The sequence below is a fragment of the Monopterus albus genome, unplaced genomic scaffold (genome assembly GCF_001952655.1).
Source record: "Monopterus albus unplaced genomic scaffold, M_albus_1.0 scaffold116.1, whole genome shotgun sequence".
Taxonomy (NCBI): Eukaryota; Metazoa; Chordata; class Actinopteri; order Synbranchiformes; family Synbranchidae; genus Monopterus; species Monopterus albus.
In genome coordinates this window covers 951688-970501 of record NW_018127996.1, presented here as the reverse complement: position 1 = coordinate 970501, position 18814 = coordinate 951688, and the positions used below count along the sequence as shown (strand labels likewise).

The 18814-nt window shown below is 40.2% G+C and overlaps 2 protein-coding genes and 1 long non-coding RNA gene across 5 annotated transcripts in view; 2 read left to right on the top strand and 1 right to left on the bottom strand.

The window, feature by feature from the left end:
- ano10a (anoctamin 10a) overlaps positions 1-5375 on the bottom strand; it is a 27464-nt gene extending 22089 nt beyond the window's left edge. The window contains exons 1-5 of one of the 3 annotated variants that reach the window (XM_020611648.1): positions 5290-5375; positions 4400-4465; positions 3594-3749; positions 3297-3494; positions 2103-2237 (exon numbers count right to left, since the gene is read on the bottom strand). In XM_020611648.1, coding sequence (XP_020467304.1) covers positions 2103-2237; positions 3297-3494; positions 3594-3732 — 472 coding nt within the window. In that variant the 5' untranslated portion in view covers positions 3733-3749; positions 4400-4465; positions 5290-5375. Of the gene's footprint in view, positions 1-2102; positions 2238-3296; positions 3495-3593; positions 3773-4399; positions 4466-5289 lie in introns of those variants that run through there. The other 2 variants (XM_020611649.1, XM_020611650.1) reach the window with 2 other exon arrangements.
- Positions 5376-5678: 303 nt separating this feature from the next.
- Positions 5679-6392, top strand: LOC109966647 (uncharacterized). Its single transcript, XR_002275810.1, has 2 exons — positions 5679-5762; positions 6168-6392. It is a non-coding gene; the product is annotated as an uncharacterized LOC109966647 (long non-coding RNA).
- Positions 6393-6999: 607 nt separating this feature from the next.
- On the top strand, positions 7000-18446 carry abhd5a (abhydrolase domain containing 5, lysophosphatidic acid acyltransferase a). The gene is made up of 8 exons (XM_020611651.1): positions 7000-7211; positions 7702-7782; positions 10468-10553; positions 10738-11113; positions 14576-14730; positions 15342-15453; positions 15607-15793; positions 17032-18446. Exons 1-8 carry the CDS (start codon positions 7180-7182, stop codon positions 17119-17121), a joined length of 1119 nt encoding a protein of 372 aa, XP_020467307.1. The 5' UTR covers positions 7000-7179; the 3' UTR covers positions 17122-18446.
- Positions 18447-18814: the final 368 nt, after the last annotated feature.

Genomic DNA, 18814 nt, shown 5'->3' with positions numbered 1-18814 from the left:
GGTACTTAGGGCGGATTACATCCACCCCCGGTGCCTTGCCACCGAGAAGCTTCTTAACTACCTCAGTGACTTCAGCTTGGGTGATGAACAGGTCCACCTCCGAGCCTTCAGCCTCTGCTTCCTCATCGGAAGAAATGGACGCCGGGGTTGAGGAGATCCTCGAAGTATTCCTTCCACTGTCCAACAATGTCCCCAGTTGAGGTCAACAGCTGCCCTCCTCCACTGTAAACAGTTTTGGCGGGACACTGCTTCCCTCTCCTGAGGCACCGGACAGTTTGCCAGAATTTCTTCGAGGCCAACCGATAGTCCCTCTCCACGGCCTCACCGAACTCTTCCCAGACCTGAGGACAGAATATTGAGACTCTTAAAGGCCAGTCACACCAGAAAGTGGCACAAATTGCACAGCTAATTGACAAGCTAACCACTAACACACTAGCCAGCTCAAAACACACTGTACTAGCATTAGTCTGTCACAGCTGATCTCCAAGTGTCTTTCCATTTTGCAGTTTACCCCTGTGTAGTATTTTGTTCTGATTTGTACGACATTTAATTTGTTAGTGTTACCATTCAAGGGCCTTGTGCTGGATTGGGGCACATTTCTCTGTCCACTCATCTTTTAAAACTCAGTTTTCTTGGCCAAACCTTCTTTTCTTTGCACATTTGGATATTGACATCATTACCACACTGGTGACATAATGATACTGACACAGGATGCCAAAGACTCGCTTTCTCGTGCCCCCAGGACAGAACGTGAATGCCTGTTAGCTGCTAGCTAACTCACTAATTTTGAATGAGTGCCGTGAGCTCTGTCACTTGTTGACATTAAACGTCATACACTCCCCTACTGTCAATGTTGCCGTGACAACGATGTCAAACAGAGAAACGATTGTGACGATCTCCAAATAGACTCTATTCTACAAAGCTAACAGTTTGAGTATAAAACTTTTTTTTTTTTTTAGCAGGACTCAAACTTCATTACATTGTATCATTGCATTCCTAATACGAGGTGTGGGCTGGGTCTGGATGGACTCGCCGTCAGACCAGAGTAGCTCAGTGTAAACTGTAAACCTTTATTGCTGGTTATAGAGATATTGCTACAGCCCAAGCTGACCTCTTTTACATGTTTAATTGTTTAGTTCACCTATGTAAAAGATTTGTTTACTTTGATATGATAGAATAGCTTCAAATCCTCACATTTGACATGCAAATTTTTGGCATTTCTGCTGGGGGAATAAAAACTACTAAAGCTATTTTCTGTCATCTAATGCAGCTATAACTAACCGTCTGCAAATCATTCTTCTTTTATGGAACGTGTTATACTCTGAGGAGGCTAACTAAAATGAATGAAGCAAACTGCAAAAGCACCATTTATACTTGTCCAGAACTGAGTGTAGGCAGTGAAGGTGGTTTCTGGGTAAATATAGGTCAGACGGGCCAAGGTGCACACCTCCCCAAATCTAATTACATGTTGCGTGGAGCTACACATTCTGCTTGCCAATTGGTTGATCCAACTTGTAGCTGCCTGCTAATTGATTAACTCATTTTGCAGCTTTAAGCAGCGGTGTGACCAGGCCTTTGAAAGTCTCAACTGAGTGTAATGTGATTACTTGGTGTTCAAAAGCTTGAGTGGATTTGCCTTCTCATTCCCTTTTACAAGTGGCACAGACTCTGCATTACGTTGGGTGTATTTGTTAGTTTCAATGCTTCATGTGTTCCTGGTACCCTGCTGAGCCAGCCATTTAGAACACACACACACACACACACATCTGTGCATATTTTAATTGATAAATGACTTGAATATTTGCTTATCTACATGGTTGACCATTAACTTCCTCTAGTCAACTAACCTATACAATAAAGATGAAGTGCTTGTCAAAGTACAGCATGTGTAATTTTATGCCAAAATATCTCTACATATTGTGGCACAGAACATTTTTTGGAAAATCAATTAAGACTTTTTGTAAATAAAATAAATAAAATAATAATGTATGTCTATACTAGTGAGTTATACACCTGACAGATCAAGCAACATCACTGAACTGATCACAGCAAAGCCCACCTGAATCTCAAACTGACAGTGTGTGAGGTGCAGTGACACTCACTGATGGATTTGCCGGGGTAGAGCTTAGCCTGGGTGTATCCTGGTACATGAGTCTCATCTTTGGCTCTTAATGTCTCCAGCTCGTGTTTAATGATGTACTGACACTCAGCCATGCTGAGGAAGCCGTCTCCCTCCCCTGTAGACACAGGGCAGATCAGAGACAAACAGCAAACCCACAGTCACTGTGGCAGTTGCAACAAAGGCAGAGCAATACAGCAACAGCTCTGAGGCTGTGATGGTGACATCAGTCTTTCCAAACTGTGACCAATAGTTCAGAAACAGTGTCAGTTACAACAACAACAGTCCCTTCTAAAAGTGGAAATTCATTTTTCAGCTCTTTTGATTGTGCAGCACCTTGCAGTACTTCAGCTGTGATGACCAGAAAGCAGCTACATTCTGAACTAATGTAAAGGTTTTTCCAGGATTCAACAGCAGTGGCTTTCTGAGCTTGAGACTTATGAACTGGACTGTACAGTGCAACTAAAGAAGAATCTGTCGTGAGTGAAACGTGTACATTATAGTTTGTCTCTTTAAATACTGTATGTTTTTCTCATCAGCCAAAGACATTTTATTTACATTGATATAAAACACAGAAAAGCAGCAAATCCTTCCAGTGTTTTTGAGATGAGGGCTTTTGCTAGAACATGGCTCTAACAAGTGATGAACTAACAAAATACTTGCTAGTTTAGTGTTCGGCCAAACAACTAAGCCAGAGCCATTCTTTCAGCCTGTCATTCAAACTCATTATATTAAATACAGAATAAGTATCACAGGTTATTTAAATTGTGTGCTTTCAAAATCCATTAATGGAGGAATAAGGATTTGGCTTTCGACAGTGTTAAGAAAAAGGCCAAATATATTTAATAATAAATAATATTTAAACACTAAAACTCAAAGACTTACATTCAAATGGAACTGGCAATGTCAGAAAGACCTTTATTATCATTTTCTGCTGAATAATAAACAGTACTTGCAGTGATTTTCTGTTAGTCACTATTTTAGAGATTCATACTTCAGACTCCCTAAATAAACAAAATAAAACCATGTTTGCTGTCTGTGCCACTATTCTGCGTATTTGATTTGGTTACATTTGGACTTTTACCTCATCATGGTATAATAAGACTTTATTCTAAGTTATAAATACTCACATGCCGCCAAACAACAGCCATCATACAGGTATCCTCCTTGATTTTACCTTTAAAGTCTTCGAAGTTGTGCTTGGTGGCACAGGTGAAGCCCCTCATGGATCCATCAGTGGACTCCTTGAAGAGGCCCAGGTCCTCAGCACCAGAAAGCAGCCTCTGCCAGGATGCCCCCACCAGGAATATGTTGGGGTTTTCTTTCTCCTGAGCCCCTACTCCAGGGCCCAGCTGCTCCACTAGCAGCTCAGCACCTTGGAGGAATGACAGGATTAATAACACTGAATGTGCATTAACGGCAAACAGCACAAACAAAAAATTAGAAATGAGAAAGACAACTCTAAGTGCCACACCTCCATTTATTTGTTGGTCTCTTATCCTGCTCAGTAGCCATGCAATGGTTTCCTCTTTTGTGTCAGAGGCTAGCTCCAACACCACCAAAGGAGTGAAACTGCAGCCACTGCTGTCTACTGACTGCCCCCACGGCATCATACCCCCTCCCAGGGCACCTGCACAAGAAATGACTGAGAAATGACCACCAGAGAAACTGTCCTGTGGTGCTCCTGCACAGAGTCTGGGGGGAAATTTTATGGACAAATGTTAGTATAAATACAATGTACAATAATTATAAAATAGATTGTATAGCAATTTACTAAATGTGTAAGTGTAAGATACAATATACTGTATATTACAAGCATAAAATATAAACAAAATCCTAAAGAAAAGAACTGCTTTCAACCCAGTTGGGAGCGCAATTGTGTGCAAATTAAAAAATATAGATACAACATTTACACGCAGATATCTTTAAGGTAAAACGCCCAGATAATTAGAATAAAAAAGACTTTAGCCCAGAACAGGGAAAGATGACAGCCATCTGTACAAAGTAAATAATCCTGCCTATCAGGCTTAAACAAGGTGTGTCACCACCTGCTCCACCCAAGTCAATGCAGTGAAATGCCAGCAATAAAGCGGCCTTATCGTCTCTAGGGCTTGAGCTGACTTAAACGGCAGGGAACCGTCCTGCAGAACAGGTGACAGATACAGTACTGACACAAACAGCTGACCGACTCACACGCACACGGAAGGGGAGGGGCGACACGTGTTAGTGGTTTCACACTGCTGGCACCGTTTGTGTGTACGGGGGCTGCTCGGTACTCACCCGGATCTGTGCCTGTGTAGGAAACGACCGTGTTCCGACCTCGTGGCGGGGGCTGGCCGTGCTGATCTGTGAACAGTCAGATTAGTGTGTAAACGACGTGTGTGTGTAGTTTGGCATGCGAAAGCTGCTGCGCCCAGGACTTCAGTTGCGTTCACGTCATGACACAGCGCAGTAAACTCCGGCTGCCACACCCACCAACGCCCTGTTACATGCGCTGGCTATGATTTTAACAAGGCGCCTGAGATTTGTCAAAGTTTGATAAACAAGCTGAGTCAAAGTGGCAGCTCGGTTTATTTAAATCATGAGGAGGGCGTGTTAACAACAGTTGTAGGGTCATTAGGGCACCAGTGGACGCACCACTCAAAATAAACAGTGAAGGACAGCCCCCTATTGCAATTCACTATATTTCTAATAATGATGTAATATGTTCTAGTAATGTTCTATTTACATTTTTAACCATGCGTTGTGTTAACCGTATCTTTTTATTATTGGACAACATGCGGATTCGTCGTTGTTTAAAAGGTCAAACCTTTAACGTGAACCATTTCACCACAAGGCAAAGCAAGTTGATTTGAACAGCACATTTTCAAGCACAACTTCAAGCGCTTTAGCCTAAAAAATGCATAAGCTACATACATAAAACATTCAAATGCAAAATAAAACAACAGAAGAAAGATATATGAAGATAAAGTATAAAATCTTAGCAACACTGTTTAAAGTTTCAAGTGTTGCTCTCATTTGTGATGACTCAACGCAGGACTACGGGTTTACACAACATCTAACATTGTGTGATTTACCCAAAGCTAAGCGAAATAACCTTGTGCTATTTTAAGAGACCCGAGTGATATTCAACTGAGAGCTACAAATGTGATTTAGCTAACGTTACTCACCAAATCTCTCTCTTCTGCTGAGCAGCTATGTTTAGATATTTGGTAGGGGTATAGAACTCTATCTCTTATGCAGCTCCTTTCACACGCACATTGTTCACCCCTCCCTGCTTTGCTGTGTTTCTTGTCCTACCATCACGTGACTCAGCAGCGCCATATCCAAGCAAGCAGAGTCTTTTAGCTGCAGTGCCAGTGAGTGAGAGGTGGTATCATGGCGGACAGAAAAAGGAGCGTTGTGTGGAAGTATTTTACAACCTTTAATGAAAACACAGCGAATTGTGATATATGTAAGAAGGCCATTCGCTACTGTGGCAACACAACTAATTTGCACAAACACATTAAACAACATGAAAAAGAGAACAACGAACTGCAAAAGCAAAGAAGAGAGGAGGGAAATCCTCCAGACAGACCCCCGGCAGTGAGACAGACGTCACTGGCAGAGTCATTTGAGCTTCAGAGAGGCAAAGAATATCCAGGTAGCTAACATCGGTGAAAATATGTTTTTGTATGGTGTCCGAGTATGGGACACTATACTTGGTCACCGGTCACGTCCTTTCCTTTAAATACAGTTATTCATTGATTGTTCATGTTAGTCACAGTGCATGTTAACAAATAAAACTTTAAATTTTAAATAATGTATTAGTATAAGTAAGATGGATAAATGCAGTAGAAGTATTGTTCATGCTTAGTTCAACTAATACTGTTAACTAATGTTTACTAATGAACCTTAGTGTAAAGTGTTACCTGAAAAAATATATACATCAAACCTGAAAAATTAAATTAAAATGGCTGAACATTCCTGAACAACCATGAAAGGGACACTATAGGATTCCTTTTTTAAGCTACATGTGGATAGGCTATACAGACTAAAATTTATTAAGGTGATTCCCCAAGAGCTATAAATATTACAAGGAGCCTTGCTGAAATGATCGCAAAGGACCCGCAACCACTCTCTCTGTCGTTGAAGATGAGGGTTTTAGGAATTTTGCTTGGTATTTTTGTTTAGTTATTTGCACTTTAATCACTTTATTTTTTCACAAACAATTGTGTGCACTTTGTTTATAAGCGAAGACAGTGTGCGAAAAGGGAAATTATTTAATCTGTTATATTAGTGAGTCTTAACAAAACAGCTGCTTTGTTTTCTAGTAATAATTTAGTGCACTTTATGTTTTGTTAAAGCCAGTTAAGTACTGTTAAAGGGAGAATTTTGTTTTGTTACTATATTATTCTTTAATGTATTTTAATTTATAGTATTATTCTGTTTTTCTGTTCTTAATGCTATTACTATTCTCGATAATTTCATGCACAGTTCATGTTTGCAAATTGAGTTTATTATAATAATATATTGTTTTCATATTTGAAATATGTCCTGGTTTTTTTTACCTGACACATGACTAATTACAGGCACACTAAGAGCAAATCACAACATCTTTTAATGGTTATGAAAATGCATTCAGATTTAGCATAATAATTATGCAATCACTTCATAAATTTGAAGTTAAACACTGATATCCCCTATACAAGAAAGTGAATGTAATTTATATTGTGTGCTTTAAAAAAAATATCGGTATCGGTATCGGTATCGGTGATATTGGCCCTGTATTTACTTGGTATCGGATCGATACCAAATTTTACAGTATCGCCCACCTCTAATATTTGGCACATCCGTATTTCCTCACTCTCCGTTGCTGCGTACGCTTGTTTGTATTTAAGACAAGAAACGCTTCGATGAGCGGGGACGGAAGCGACTTGCTGGTGCCAGTGGAGTGCAGCAGTAGAGGTGCCGCTCGGTGGAGTTACCCCAAATAATAAATCAAGCGCCTTCAACCTTATCACTGTACGTCAGTTTCTCGAGCCACGTGACCGCGAGAGGCATCAAAGAGCTGTTGCAGGATGGCAGAGGAAGTGAGGACGCTGAATAGAGGGTGAGCATTTCTAATTTTAAAACCACCTTATGTCTTATTTTTTTTTTAAGAGATATATGTTACGAGACAGCAGTGCAAGCGATATACAGTATGTGATATAAGTAGGTATTCCAATAGAACTATGTTACTTGGGAAGTGACCTGCATGTTTTTGTCATACACTCACATAGTCAGGCACTACTGGTGAAGTTTATGTAAACACTATAGACGACCTCCAACATGCCCTGGGGTTTTTATAGCACACTGAAGGACAAACATGTCGTTACATATGGCTGACTGTGAGTTTGCACATTTTATGTGTCATAAATGATGGTTTACGGGATACAACACAATCTAAAGAACATGAATTTGTTAACTTTGAGGATTCGTGTATCTTTCTGATAAATTTGCTCTATGCTGACGGTTCACTGTAGCAGAAACCGATAACTACCTTCCAGCAGTCAGTCAGTGTTCTTTGCCCTCATCCAGTTTTGTTTCATTTCGTTCCTCAGCATTGTTCAGAGATTAGCGTCTGTTGTCGGCATCCACAGTCTGGTTAGCAGCGTGTGGGGCTACGTGGACACCACAATAAGGTAAGTCTGGCCTCCGACGCACACCCAGCCAGCCCTGGTGTAGCCCTTTAAAATCAAAGAGGCAGCATTGTTGGAGATGAACTTTAAAGTCCCCCTCCACTCTGAAATGGGCTTTTCTTGCTATAGCGCTACTGCACTTGAATGTTTGAGCTTCACTCTGCAGAAACGTGATTTTGTTTGGTTCTGCTACTTGCACAAGGAAAACGCCTTGTTTATCATGCATTTAGTTTTATGGAGCAAACAACTGGCAGACATTTTAAATGCACTCAGCACATTATTAGGCAGGGCGAGGCTGCTTTAGTTATCTAGCACATTTCATACATTACTAGGTGAACCTACTGTACTGTAATGCTGTCACATTCTATTGCATTGTACTGTAAAGTGTTTTAATATGTTGTCCAGCCCACTTATGTCGGTGAGGATAGATGGAATATTAGAAACACCAGTCAGCTGACAAGTGTACTGGTCGTGATGTTGTGCTGTCTGGATAATCACCTTTATTTGGCTAAGCATGTTATACACACAAGAAATATTAACCAAGTGTTTTGTGTGGCAAGCCATAACGAAACCGTGACAGTTTCATAATTCTAGCTTCATATTTATGACTATTTCCAAGATGATGGATTTCCAGTAGCTTACTGCTAGCTGGCCATTGTGTTTATGGCTGTTTCCATAATGATAAAGGCCCATAAAGCTTGGTAGTGTGACATACATTGTTGGTGATGTTGGCGGAATTGTTGCAGTACCTCTGCCACCATTGATATGTGAACAGGTGGAAGGGTGAATCTGTAAAGTGCTTTATCCAGGTACAGTAGAAGAGGGCTATATAAGTGCAGTCCATTTACTATTTTACCTCCCATGACCGTAGGAGTGCTATTTAATGAGATGCCTCTAAGGGTCACATGAGAGGGAAGGGACAAATGACCACATGGGTTATATAGGTTGGAAGATTTGTTGCACTGGGATGACTCAGGGGGTCAGAGCAGAGTCACAACAGAGACAGTAGAACAGCCTGCCTGGCTGTGCAATGAGTACAAACTGAGAATAGGAGCGAGACAGAAGTTGCAATATATAAAAATGCAGAAAGCCCTGTTCACATTGTTTGGTCTACTCCTTTACTCTTTGTGGCAATGCTTTCATGCACAGAGTCAGCCCTTTAAAAATGGTTTTCTGAACCTGACTGGCTACTACCTGCACTGAATTATTGTTTTTATACTTTGTTAAGGATAATCACTTTATTTGGCCAAGTATGTTACACACACAAAGAATTTGTTTGTGGTACAGAACCGATAACATGCGCATTTAAACAATAATGATCTTTTTATGATCATAACAGTCATCACACAAGGCAATACATGTTAAATGTGGAATACAAGCATTTGCTCAGATGTTTCATGTTTGATGTGTGAAGGTGTGGGTGAGTTTATATGCATTAGATGAGATGATGGGTCCATGAAGAGATGCTGATGGTGGTGGAGTTTAAACAGAGCTCCCAGACACCCTAAGCAAAATTCTGTGAAGGGGCCTCATACCTGACCCCTGACCCCTGAGCCATGTAAGCCATTTGCCACATAGTCACACCTGACACCCCATGCTCCCTTCTTTAAAACTGATTGTTTTATCTGTCTTAGAATAAGTAGACCTATGCAGAACAGAATGAGGTCCTGCACATACAAACAGTATTTGCTGAATAGAGTGATTTGTAAAGAATCCTAAGATGGTCTGTGTTAGTCCTGGATGAGGCCGAATGTGGATCAGCTGACTCTGTGCTTGTACTGGCTGATGATCCATCACGTCCATGTATTGTCTGGACTGGCCCCCACAGAGTTTGCAGGAAAGCTTAGTGCACACATGTACAAATGCATGTTCGAGTGCAACGCAGTTATCTGTTCCAAGCTGCAGTTTATATATTATTGACACGAGGGGCAGGCGGGGCCTCATGTAGTTTGCGGGGCCCTTCGCAACCTGCGTGGTGAGCATACAGGGCCGCCTGGCTCTGAGTTTAAAGACATGATGATGAGGAGCATGTGGGATCTGTTTATGAAAAAGAGAATTTCATGTATGGTTTAAAGGTTGGGGACTAAGAGAGTTATACATGGAGTGAATAAGGAATGAATAGAAAATACTATTTGGTGTAAACTGGTTTTACAGAAGTCTGTAGACTGGACATCATGGAATGATGTAAATGGAATGGCAGGACCTGGTGGCCTTCCTACAGTAGTTGGATGTCTGTTATTTCTTCATGTGTTTCCTCTGCAGGGACTTTATTTCGACATCTGCACACTGTATTACTGGGGTTTCACAATTCTGCTGCCTGATGAACTAACACAGTAAAAGACAAATATTCTTTACCTCTAAACCGCACTGCTCCAGCAGAGCTGTCTATGGCATTAAAGATGTACTCTCTGCTTTGCACAGAGAAACCACCACTAAACAGCGACAACATGCTGCTCATCAGATGTGAGGCTCTTAAACACAGTAAATGCTATCATTCAGCCATTATGATATCATGTGCTGTGTTAATATTGTTTAATATACTTTTATAATTTGTGCCCTTGTGCTGCTTTATTTCTGCTTCTCTTTAAATCCTTCATGCATCCCACACTGAGCTGGGACACTATGTCTGCTCTGTAGTTTGTGCAGAGGATGCTTATAAACCTGGTGATTGAGTTTTGGTGTGTGTAGGTGGTGCTGGATCCCCAACTGGCTGCCATCATGGTGTCCCACCTCTCAGAGCCAGCTACAGACTGCAGAGGACATGATGCTGAGATGTAAGGATCAGTCCTACCTTCTTCTATAATAGTCATCTGTACCACATATTGTATGGGTGTTGTGTTGTGGGAGTTCAGTTGATTTTCCTCTTTCAGGGAAAAGAAGAAACCAAACAATCGCAAAATTGGTTTTACTTTTCTTATTCACCATACTCTCTCATTTCTTTCTCCCCTGTCTTGCCAGATGTGAACAGTGCTTTCTCTAGACAGTATGTCCCCATCTCCCACGGCAACCTGCTGTGGACCCTGACTTTTAGCAGTGACAGTGTCAGAGAAAAAACCCCTGTGGTTCTGCTCCATGGATTTGGATGTGGCGTGGGCCTTTGGGCTCAAAATCTGGATGCCCTCTCTCAGCATCGGCCTGTTTTCGCCCTGGACCTGCTGGGCTTTGGTCAGAGCAGCAGACCCTCATTCTCCTCAGATGCTCAGGAGGCAGAGGACCAGTTTGTGGAGTCTATAGAGCAGTGGAGGGCTAAAGTGGGCCTGGAGTCCATGATACTGCTGGGCCACAACCTGGGAGGATACCTTGTTGTGTCGTACGCTATTAAATACCCAGGCAGGTGGGTGCAGATTATGGGATTTCTCTTTATCCTAGTGTAGGGTTGTATTGTTTTTTTTTTTCATTTATAAGGATATTTTATCCTTCGCTGCCAATTTTGTTGATATGAACTGCATTAGGTGTGATAAACATTAGTACCAGGGGTAAAGCGGCTACAGTTCAGTCTGAGTCATTCAGTAAATTCAACTTTTTGATTGACTTTAAGAGGTGGATGACAGATCTTTATGATATTTTAGTTGGAGTCAGGTCTTGTTCCCTGGAGTCAGTCCTGTTCAATCTTATAGACAAGTGTATTATACATTATGTATTATAGGAGCTCATCTTGTTAGATGTAGTTGGTGGTTACAGAGAGAAAACTAATGTTGTGTAGTTATAATTGTATAATGTAATTATCACAGAAAGATTTTTAAAATGTTAGAAGTTCCCACAACTATAACTTGAACAATTACCGATCAGAACAAGTATTAACAAAGTGATTAATATATAATTTCAGGTGCAAAGATTCTAAAAGGCATGTGGAAAAGGTTAAACCCTGTTTTGTTTCAGTGAGTTTTTTTTTTTTTGCATTATTCATTCTTTGATTTAGACATGACTATGACCACAGGATGGCGTTGTTACACCTGAGGCAACTTTGTGATATTGGGTTATGCAAATAACATTTGACTTGATTACATTAGCCTTTATAGTGTAATGCAGTCGATAATGTAGGCCCTTTATTATGAACACGTGTACCAAAATGCCCTTGTATAACAACTGCAGTGAACGTAGAGCAACTACAGTCAATATTTTTCTAAAACACTATCAAATTACAGTATGAAAGGCGTCACTGGTCATGATGAGTGACGCCAGAGAATTATCACCTGAATCTGCAGCACTGCTGCCTTTATGGAGCTTTAGAGTGAGTTCCAACTTGTTGCTTAGCTCTCTGGCTGCAGCTTTACTGTCTTGGTTTATTCTCCCCATTCTCAGTGTCGCTTTCATCTGCCTGCTGCAGCTGTTTTCAGAAAACACCTCTAAACATCTAAAGAGCTCTGATATTTCTCTGAGGTGAAGGAGACCAAAAAGAGAGTTAGGGCTAGAAACAGTCATTCTGGTGTTTACCCCATAACTGCTGCATGTGTAAATAAGCAACTGTTTGCTACCAAGTTCATCCTGTTCTAACAAGGTTGTGATATAGCAAAGCTGCGTTCACAACTGGACCAAAACAATTACAGGTTTAATCTGCTAAAGAAAGACATGATATGGTCGAAAGCTTCAGTACAGGACCTTAAGTGGAGACCCAAGGTTTAATAACCAGTTGTTACTGCTGAGGGGAAGAAGAACAAATGAAGCAGACCCTGCTCATATGACCAAAAACTGAATCAGCATTGAACAGTGTTTTGAATAATAATTCTGCCCTTTTAGTGCTAACATGACTGTAGTAAAGCATGCCGGCATCTATACAGAATATAATGGCAGCAGTGTGTCTGTAAGTGCCGGCACCCTGTGATAACAGCAATGTCCTCCAAGCCACTCTCCCCCGACTAGACTCTATCTTTCCCGAATCATCTCCTCTCGCTGCGTCTCCAGCTCTGAGCTCTCAGCAGGCACCCGGCTCTACCAGAGGGACGCCTGATAAAACGTCTTCAATCGCTTATCACCTTCCTTCATGAGTAATGCTAAAAAAATTCCCTCTTCCTATCCTCTTATTATTATCTCTGTTCCAAATGGCCTTTAAGTTATAACACAAGATGCTCTTGATCAGGGACATATGTGCTCATTTAAGCTGAACTGTGTTCATCATTCATGCTATGGCTTGAAGAGAAAGCTCATTGTTTACTTGTATCAAGACATACTAGATTACACACTGAGCTCCTAAAAGAACCTGTATAAATGTGTGTAATGTTGGACAGAGTGGTGGGGCTGTCATATGTGGTTTCTGATGTGTGGCTATGGCTAGTTTTTCCATACTGCAGTATTCCTTGTCTATCACTCAGTGCATGTACTGTAGGGTTAACTGAAGATGAATTTACTGGTATTCATTCATTTTTAAAGTACAAGTAAAGACCAAGTTGTTTTCATAGCTTTAGCTGTTATTCATATTAGATATGATAGCGGCGTATTCACCAAAGTAACTACGGTAGGAGCCCAGTGACATCGAGGAGGGGAGTGTAATGGGAAATTTATATCAGCACCCTTTTTCAGGAGACAGCCACAAGCAACTCTTGTTATCCATTGTTAACATGAAAAGATTGATCAAAGCAGGTTTAAAATATAAATGTCTTTCATTTTAAAAATAGTTTATTTCATTGTTTTACTTCCTTTCTCATTATTTTGGCCATTTCTTTTGGTTAGAAAACATTTTACTTTCCAGATCAGCTGTAAAAATACAGTAACGTGGTAGATGCACTTTCTGTACTCGTACAGAGTCCAACAGCGCAGCAACACCAGATCAGGCAGGGGGGTAATCTAGTTTAACTCTAATGTCAAAACCACCTTCTTCAAAGTGAAATTGGAAGTAAAGCGTTATAAAAGTTACCGTATATAAAATATGTCTCTTGTGACAGAACATCAATTTACAAAGCAAAATGTGCTTATAATGGATAATTCTGCTTTGTTGACACTTGTTTTTGGTCAGAAAGTGACAGCTCACACACAGTAACTGGATTAGCCCGGAGGGTTTTAACCAGCTCTCTGACCATCTGTATGTCTGCATTACTAGTTGGAAAGTTGGGTCCTCATATTATATCTTACTGTATGTGACAGAAGGCCAAAACGATACAAACCAAAAAAATCTTAAAAATTATCTGTTTGTTAATAATAAAGCCAGAGCCAGGACTGCCCACACTTGCTTGAGTCTAGGATGGTTTGCCCGCATCCTCAGGAGGATGTGGACTTACTGTAATGTTTTCAAGATGAAGCTGAGGTTGCACTGACTTCACCCAGCCAAGACCTAAATTAACATCAGATGAAAATGAGCATTATAGCTAACTCTTGGACAGCTTCTCTTTGTCCCAGGTTTATTTCAGCTACACCAGAGAGCATTCGTGTCCACACAGTATTTCTTCCTCTAAAATTAAATCTGAATCTGTTTCAGAATACACCGACAGGTTAACGGCTCTGGAAAAGACCAAGTGTCATTTTTACACTTTAGTTTTTGGATGGATTAAGCAAACGATATAACATGTCAATTAATAAATAAAACCACATGGTGAGCTTTAGAGGTGCTGGCTAGCTGTTTACACCTGTTTCCAGCCTTTATGCTAAGTTGCACCATCTGGCTACTGGTGTTAGCTTTATATTTACCAGACAGACATGACAAGGGTATCAAACTTGTCATTTGACTCTTAACAAGAAAGCAAATAATAATACGTCCCAAAATGTTGAAGTTTACGATATACATATGAATGTATACATATGAAACATTAGATAACTTCAAAAGCAGGTGAACTGAAATGCTTGCTTCTTTGTATCTGACCTGCAGAGTAAAGCACATAATCCTGGTTGAGCCGTGGGGTTTTCCTAAGCGGCCAGACACAGTAGAGGACGATCGTCCCATCCCAGTGTGGATCAAAGCCCTCGGGGCCATGTTCAGTCCATTCAACCCCCTGGCTGGCCTGCGACTCATCGGACCATTGGGTAAGACTGGAGCCATTACTTGGTAAAAGATATCGGAGCAGGAGTGCTGATGTTTCTGTCAGTTAGATTAGATGAAATCCTAATGATTCCTGGGAGGAAATTGGGTAGTTGCAGTGGTGCACCATGATACAGAGGAAAAAAATAGCTATAAAGCCAGTAGATGGAATTGTATCAAGCATAACTGAACTGACAGTTGCATTAATACATTTTGTTATGGAGGTATACTGTATAAATGAGGAATATGTAAATTAGAGGAATCTGAATGGGATGAAATTATTTTGGAACATTTGAAGCATGTAAGAGGAAATGCTTGCACTATGTATGCAGCATAATTGAATGGAAAATATGCTTATTATGGTGCTGGCCATAAGTCTGGATTAAAAATGGCTGGGCTACAAATTAAATCTAGCAATATGATCATCATGTGATTGCACATGTTCCACTAAAGCAGATTTTTTTTTCATGTTTCGCTCCAGATTTTGAAGAGAATTGAAGTCAGACCCTCTAACCCTCCTCTTTGTTTATAACCATGTATCATTTAATGAAGCAGCTGAATGAATGGCCGCATGCCTGGTTTTGACAATTCAGTGTCTGCTCTGTGGCCCCTGCAGGTCCCACTCTGGTCCAGACTCTGAGACCTGACTTCAAGAAGAAGTTCTCCTCCATGTTCAGTGACAACACTGTGTCAGAGTACATCTACCACCTGAACGTTCAGACACCAAGGTCCGTCTCTCACTGTGTCTGTCTCTGTTTCCCTCCCGAGCCTGCAATAACAGCATTATTCATTGCCTTTGTTGCAGCCATTTGAGGTTTACTCCTCAATATTATGTCTTGTCGCCAACATTTGGTCATGTGCATTATTCTCTATTTCCACAGCGGGGAAACAGCTTTTAAGAATATGACCATCCCCTACGGCTGGGCTAAGAGACCGATGCTGCAGAGGCTGGACCAGCTGCAATCTGAGATCCCTCTCACCATCATCTATGGCTCCCGTTCCAGCATAGACAGCAACTCCGGCAGCACCATCAAAGAGATGAGACCCCACTCCCATGTGGAAATCATAGTAAGTTCAGCGTGTAGTGGATGAGAGGGGATGAAGTGAAGTCAGACACATTATTCTTTATTTTATCAGGAGTTTTTCTTACCATGTTTCTGTATCAGTTCATGTTGGGCTTAACAGATTTCTGAACTTTAACCCCCTCTACTTTTACTTGTCAATTAGTAGAAACTAGAGCGGTATAGTAGTTTTGATTTTAATGTAAAATAGTGTAGTAATGTATTTATTGTATTGATCATATATATATAGTGGACTTGAAGTTAATTTCTGCAACCAGTGGCAGGGAAACAGTATGATGCTCCATGCAGCCATTTCTAAATGTTCTTCGTGAGAACTGAGGGACACACAGCTGAACTGCACATCCATTTTCATTAATGATGTCTGGAGAATGTGTCTATTCTTTGATATGTAAACACTTTGGTGAGAATTCACTAGTATGATCACAGGTAGAACAGTAATATACTGCACAGTGGATTTTAATTTATCTTTCCCAATAATAAATACAGCCTCGTTCTGATCAATACAATAAATACATTAATGGTTGTGCATATTGTTGTATGTGTGTTATATTGGACCTTTCCCCTGCTAAAATTTAGATGTACATAATTATTTTGATTAATTATTGGTGTTTACTTTGAAATATTTAATTTATGGCAGGCAGTCCAAGGAAAGTAGTAATTCAAGTAGCATTTCAACCAATGATTGTACCAGCTCTTTTGGTGCATGGTGTCCTGAAACACATTATTAATGCAGCATTTTTGTGTTTCTTATTTGATATACTTTCATGCATTGTATGAAATTTGGCTCAACTCAAAGCTCCACTTACTTGCTTTTTGTAGAGCTTTCAACTTTATCTTATCTTATATCTTATATTGACAATAAATTATTGTGCATGTGCCAATGAAGACAGCAAGGTCAGGCTGCAAGCCCATGAAAAGTGGACCATGTACAGTCAGTAATGTAAGGTCAAATAAATCGATCACCTCTGCTCCAGTGCCTTATCCTGGATTTGTTATTATCCACTTTTCCCTTCTTCATCATATAAAAACTTTGTATATAAATGAACTTTCCCACAAGCACGGTATTTCCAGTTTCTTACAATCCACAGTAAAACATTTCTTTCACTTTTTGCATATTGAACTTTTTTTCATTGTTGTTTTCAGTAATTCAAAGACAAGCAGTTTTTTTTCTTTACCTCTTGTATATTGCCTCCTGTTTTGAATAATCTGTTTCTGTCCCTGTAGACAATCCGTGGAGCCGGACACTATGTGTACGCTGACCACCCAGAGGACTTCAACCACCGAGTTTTGCAAGTGTGTGATGAAGTGGACTAAAGCCAGGACGAGCTGGGTTACTAAAAGGGGAGCACCAATAATTGGTGGAACCACAGATCCTACTTTTCTCAAAGCAGGAATAAGGAGTGTTTGTGCATAAAACACTAAAAAAGGAGCAGTGATCAGTTTGACTCGTATGTCATGACATGCTGATGTTCCCCTGTTATGTCAGCTGACTAGTGATTCAATCACTTTTTTTTAGAAACATGTTGAATATGGGATTTAAGATGATACACTGATAAATTTAATGTTGTCTAACAACAGTTTCTGGTTGTTGTTTTTTTAAACATTGGTTCTGTGGGACACACATGCAAATATATAAGTGGTGCTATAGCTTCTTGGCTAATTATTCTCACATTAGTTATCTTCTCAGAACTGCCTTTTCCAAATGCAGTGGAAAAACAAAGAAAGGAGGCAAATTCAGATATTCAGCTGAACACACAACCAGCCACACAGTGTTAGTATTCAGTGAATGTACATTATTGCACATATGTGGCCGTTAGTCGTTACTGTTGTCTGTTTATTATGTAATCATGTGAGAATTTTTCAACATTAAACTGATATTTTAATATATTTGGTAAAAAAAATAGTTACATGTAAAATGTTAGGAATCAAATTTTATAATATACTTGTATATATAATTATTTATACCATACCAATTTCACCTAAAATGATATCAGATCATATCTGCGCCACTACCTTCATAAAGCTCAGTTACAGTGTCATGTGGTATTTCCTGTATGGTGCGCAGCCTGTGCTTTGTGGTTTTTTTCATATGATGACAGGAAGTATACTCCCAGTATACAATGGTGGTGCGTCAGCACCAGGAAGCTGATCTGCTGCCAGTAATAATCTGTTCTATAGCGTCTGTCTGAAGTGCTGGTTTTGGCTTTGCTTTCTAACTCGGTTTACTTTAGCTGCATGGGTTGTGAATGTTTGTGAGGAAACCCAATTTAGCTCCAGTCTATGGCACTGGTGCACAGCATTTGCACGTTTTAGACTGCTGCTTATAAAGCAGTCCATATATGGTCTATAGTAGAGTATGATCGACTCTAGTCTAAAGTGTGCATACACTATAAATAAATATGAACTTGGACATGTTCTGCATTTCTAGGTCTAATGCTAATTACTTTAAAGAGAATCACCTACGTTTGCTGGTTAAAAGGCAGCTACACTGTGATTTTTGACACAGATCAAGGTCAGATGACCGAAGACATCTTGTCTTTTGTAAATTGAGTGAAATTGTGCAAATTATTTTACTCCCAAAAAAATGTCCTCCCCTGTGATCTCTCCATTCCTACCACATTTTAAGTGTAAACATAAATAAAATGTTTGTTATACTGTAATCACGGCCCATTTGCTTCCGTCTTCTGTCACACATGAATAATGCAGCTCCGACTTACGTTTGCAACACTTTCATTCTGCTTCTCTCCCTCTTTTGCTTTTCATTTTAATGGGGAAAAGTGACAGATGAATCAATATTTTTCCTCCAGCTCTCCTTATCATTTCTGGAGCTGTCAACCATCTGCCAGTGAGAGAAATGATTCCTATGTGTGTTGAGCAAAGGGCCTCCATAGTTTCCCTCCACAGCCACTAGAGGGCACTCACATGTAGATGAGGAGATGTGGAGTCTGTGATCTCTCATGTTTTGCACTAATGCCTCTGCTCATTTCCTCATTTTTTTAAAATATAA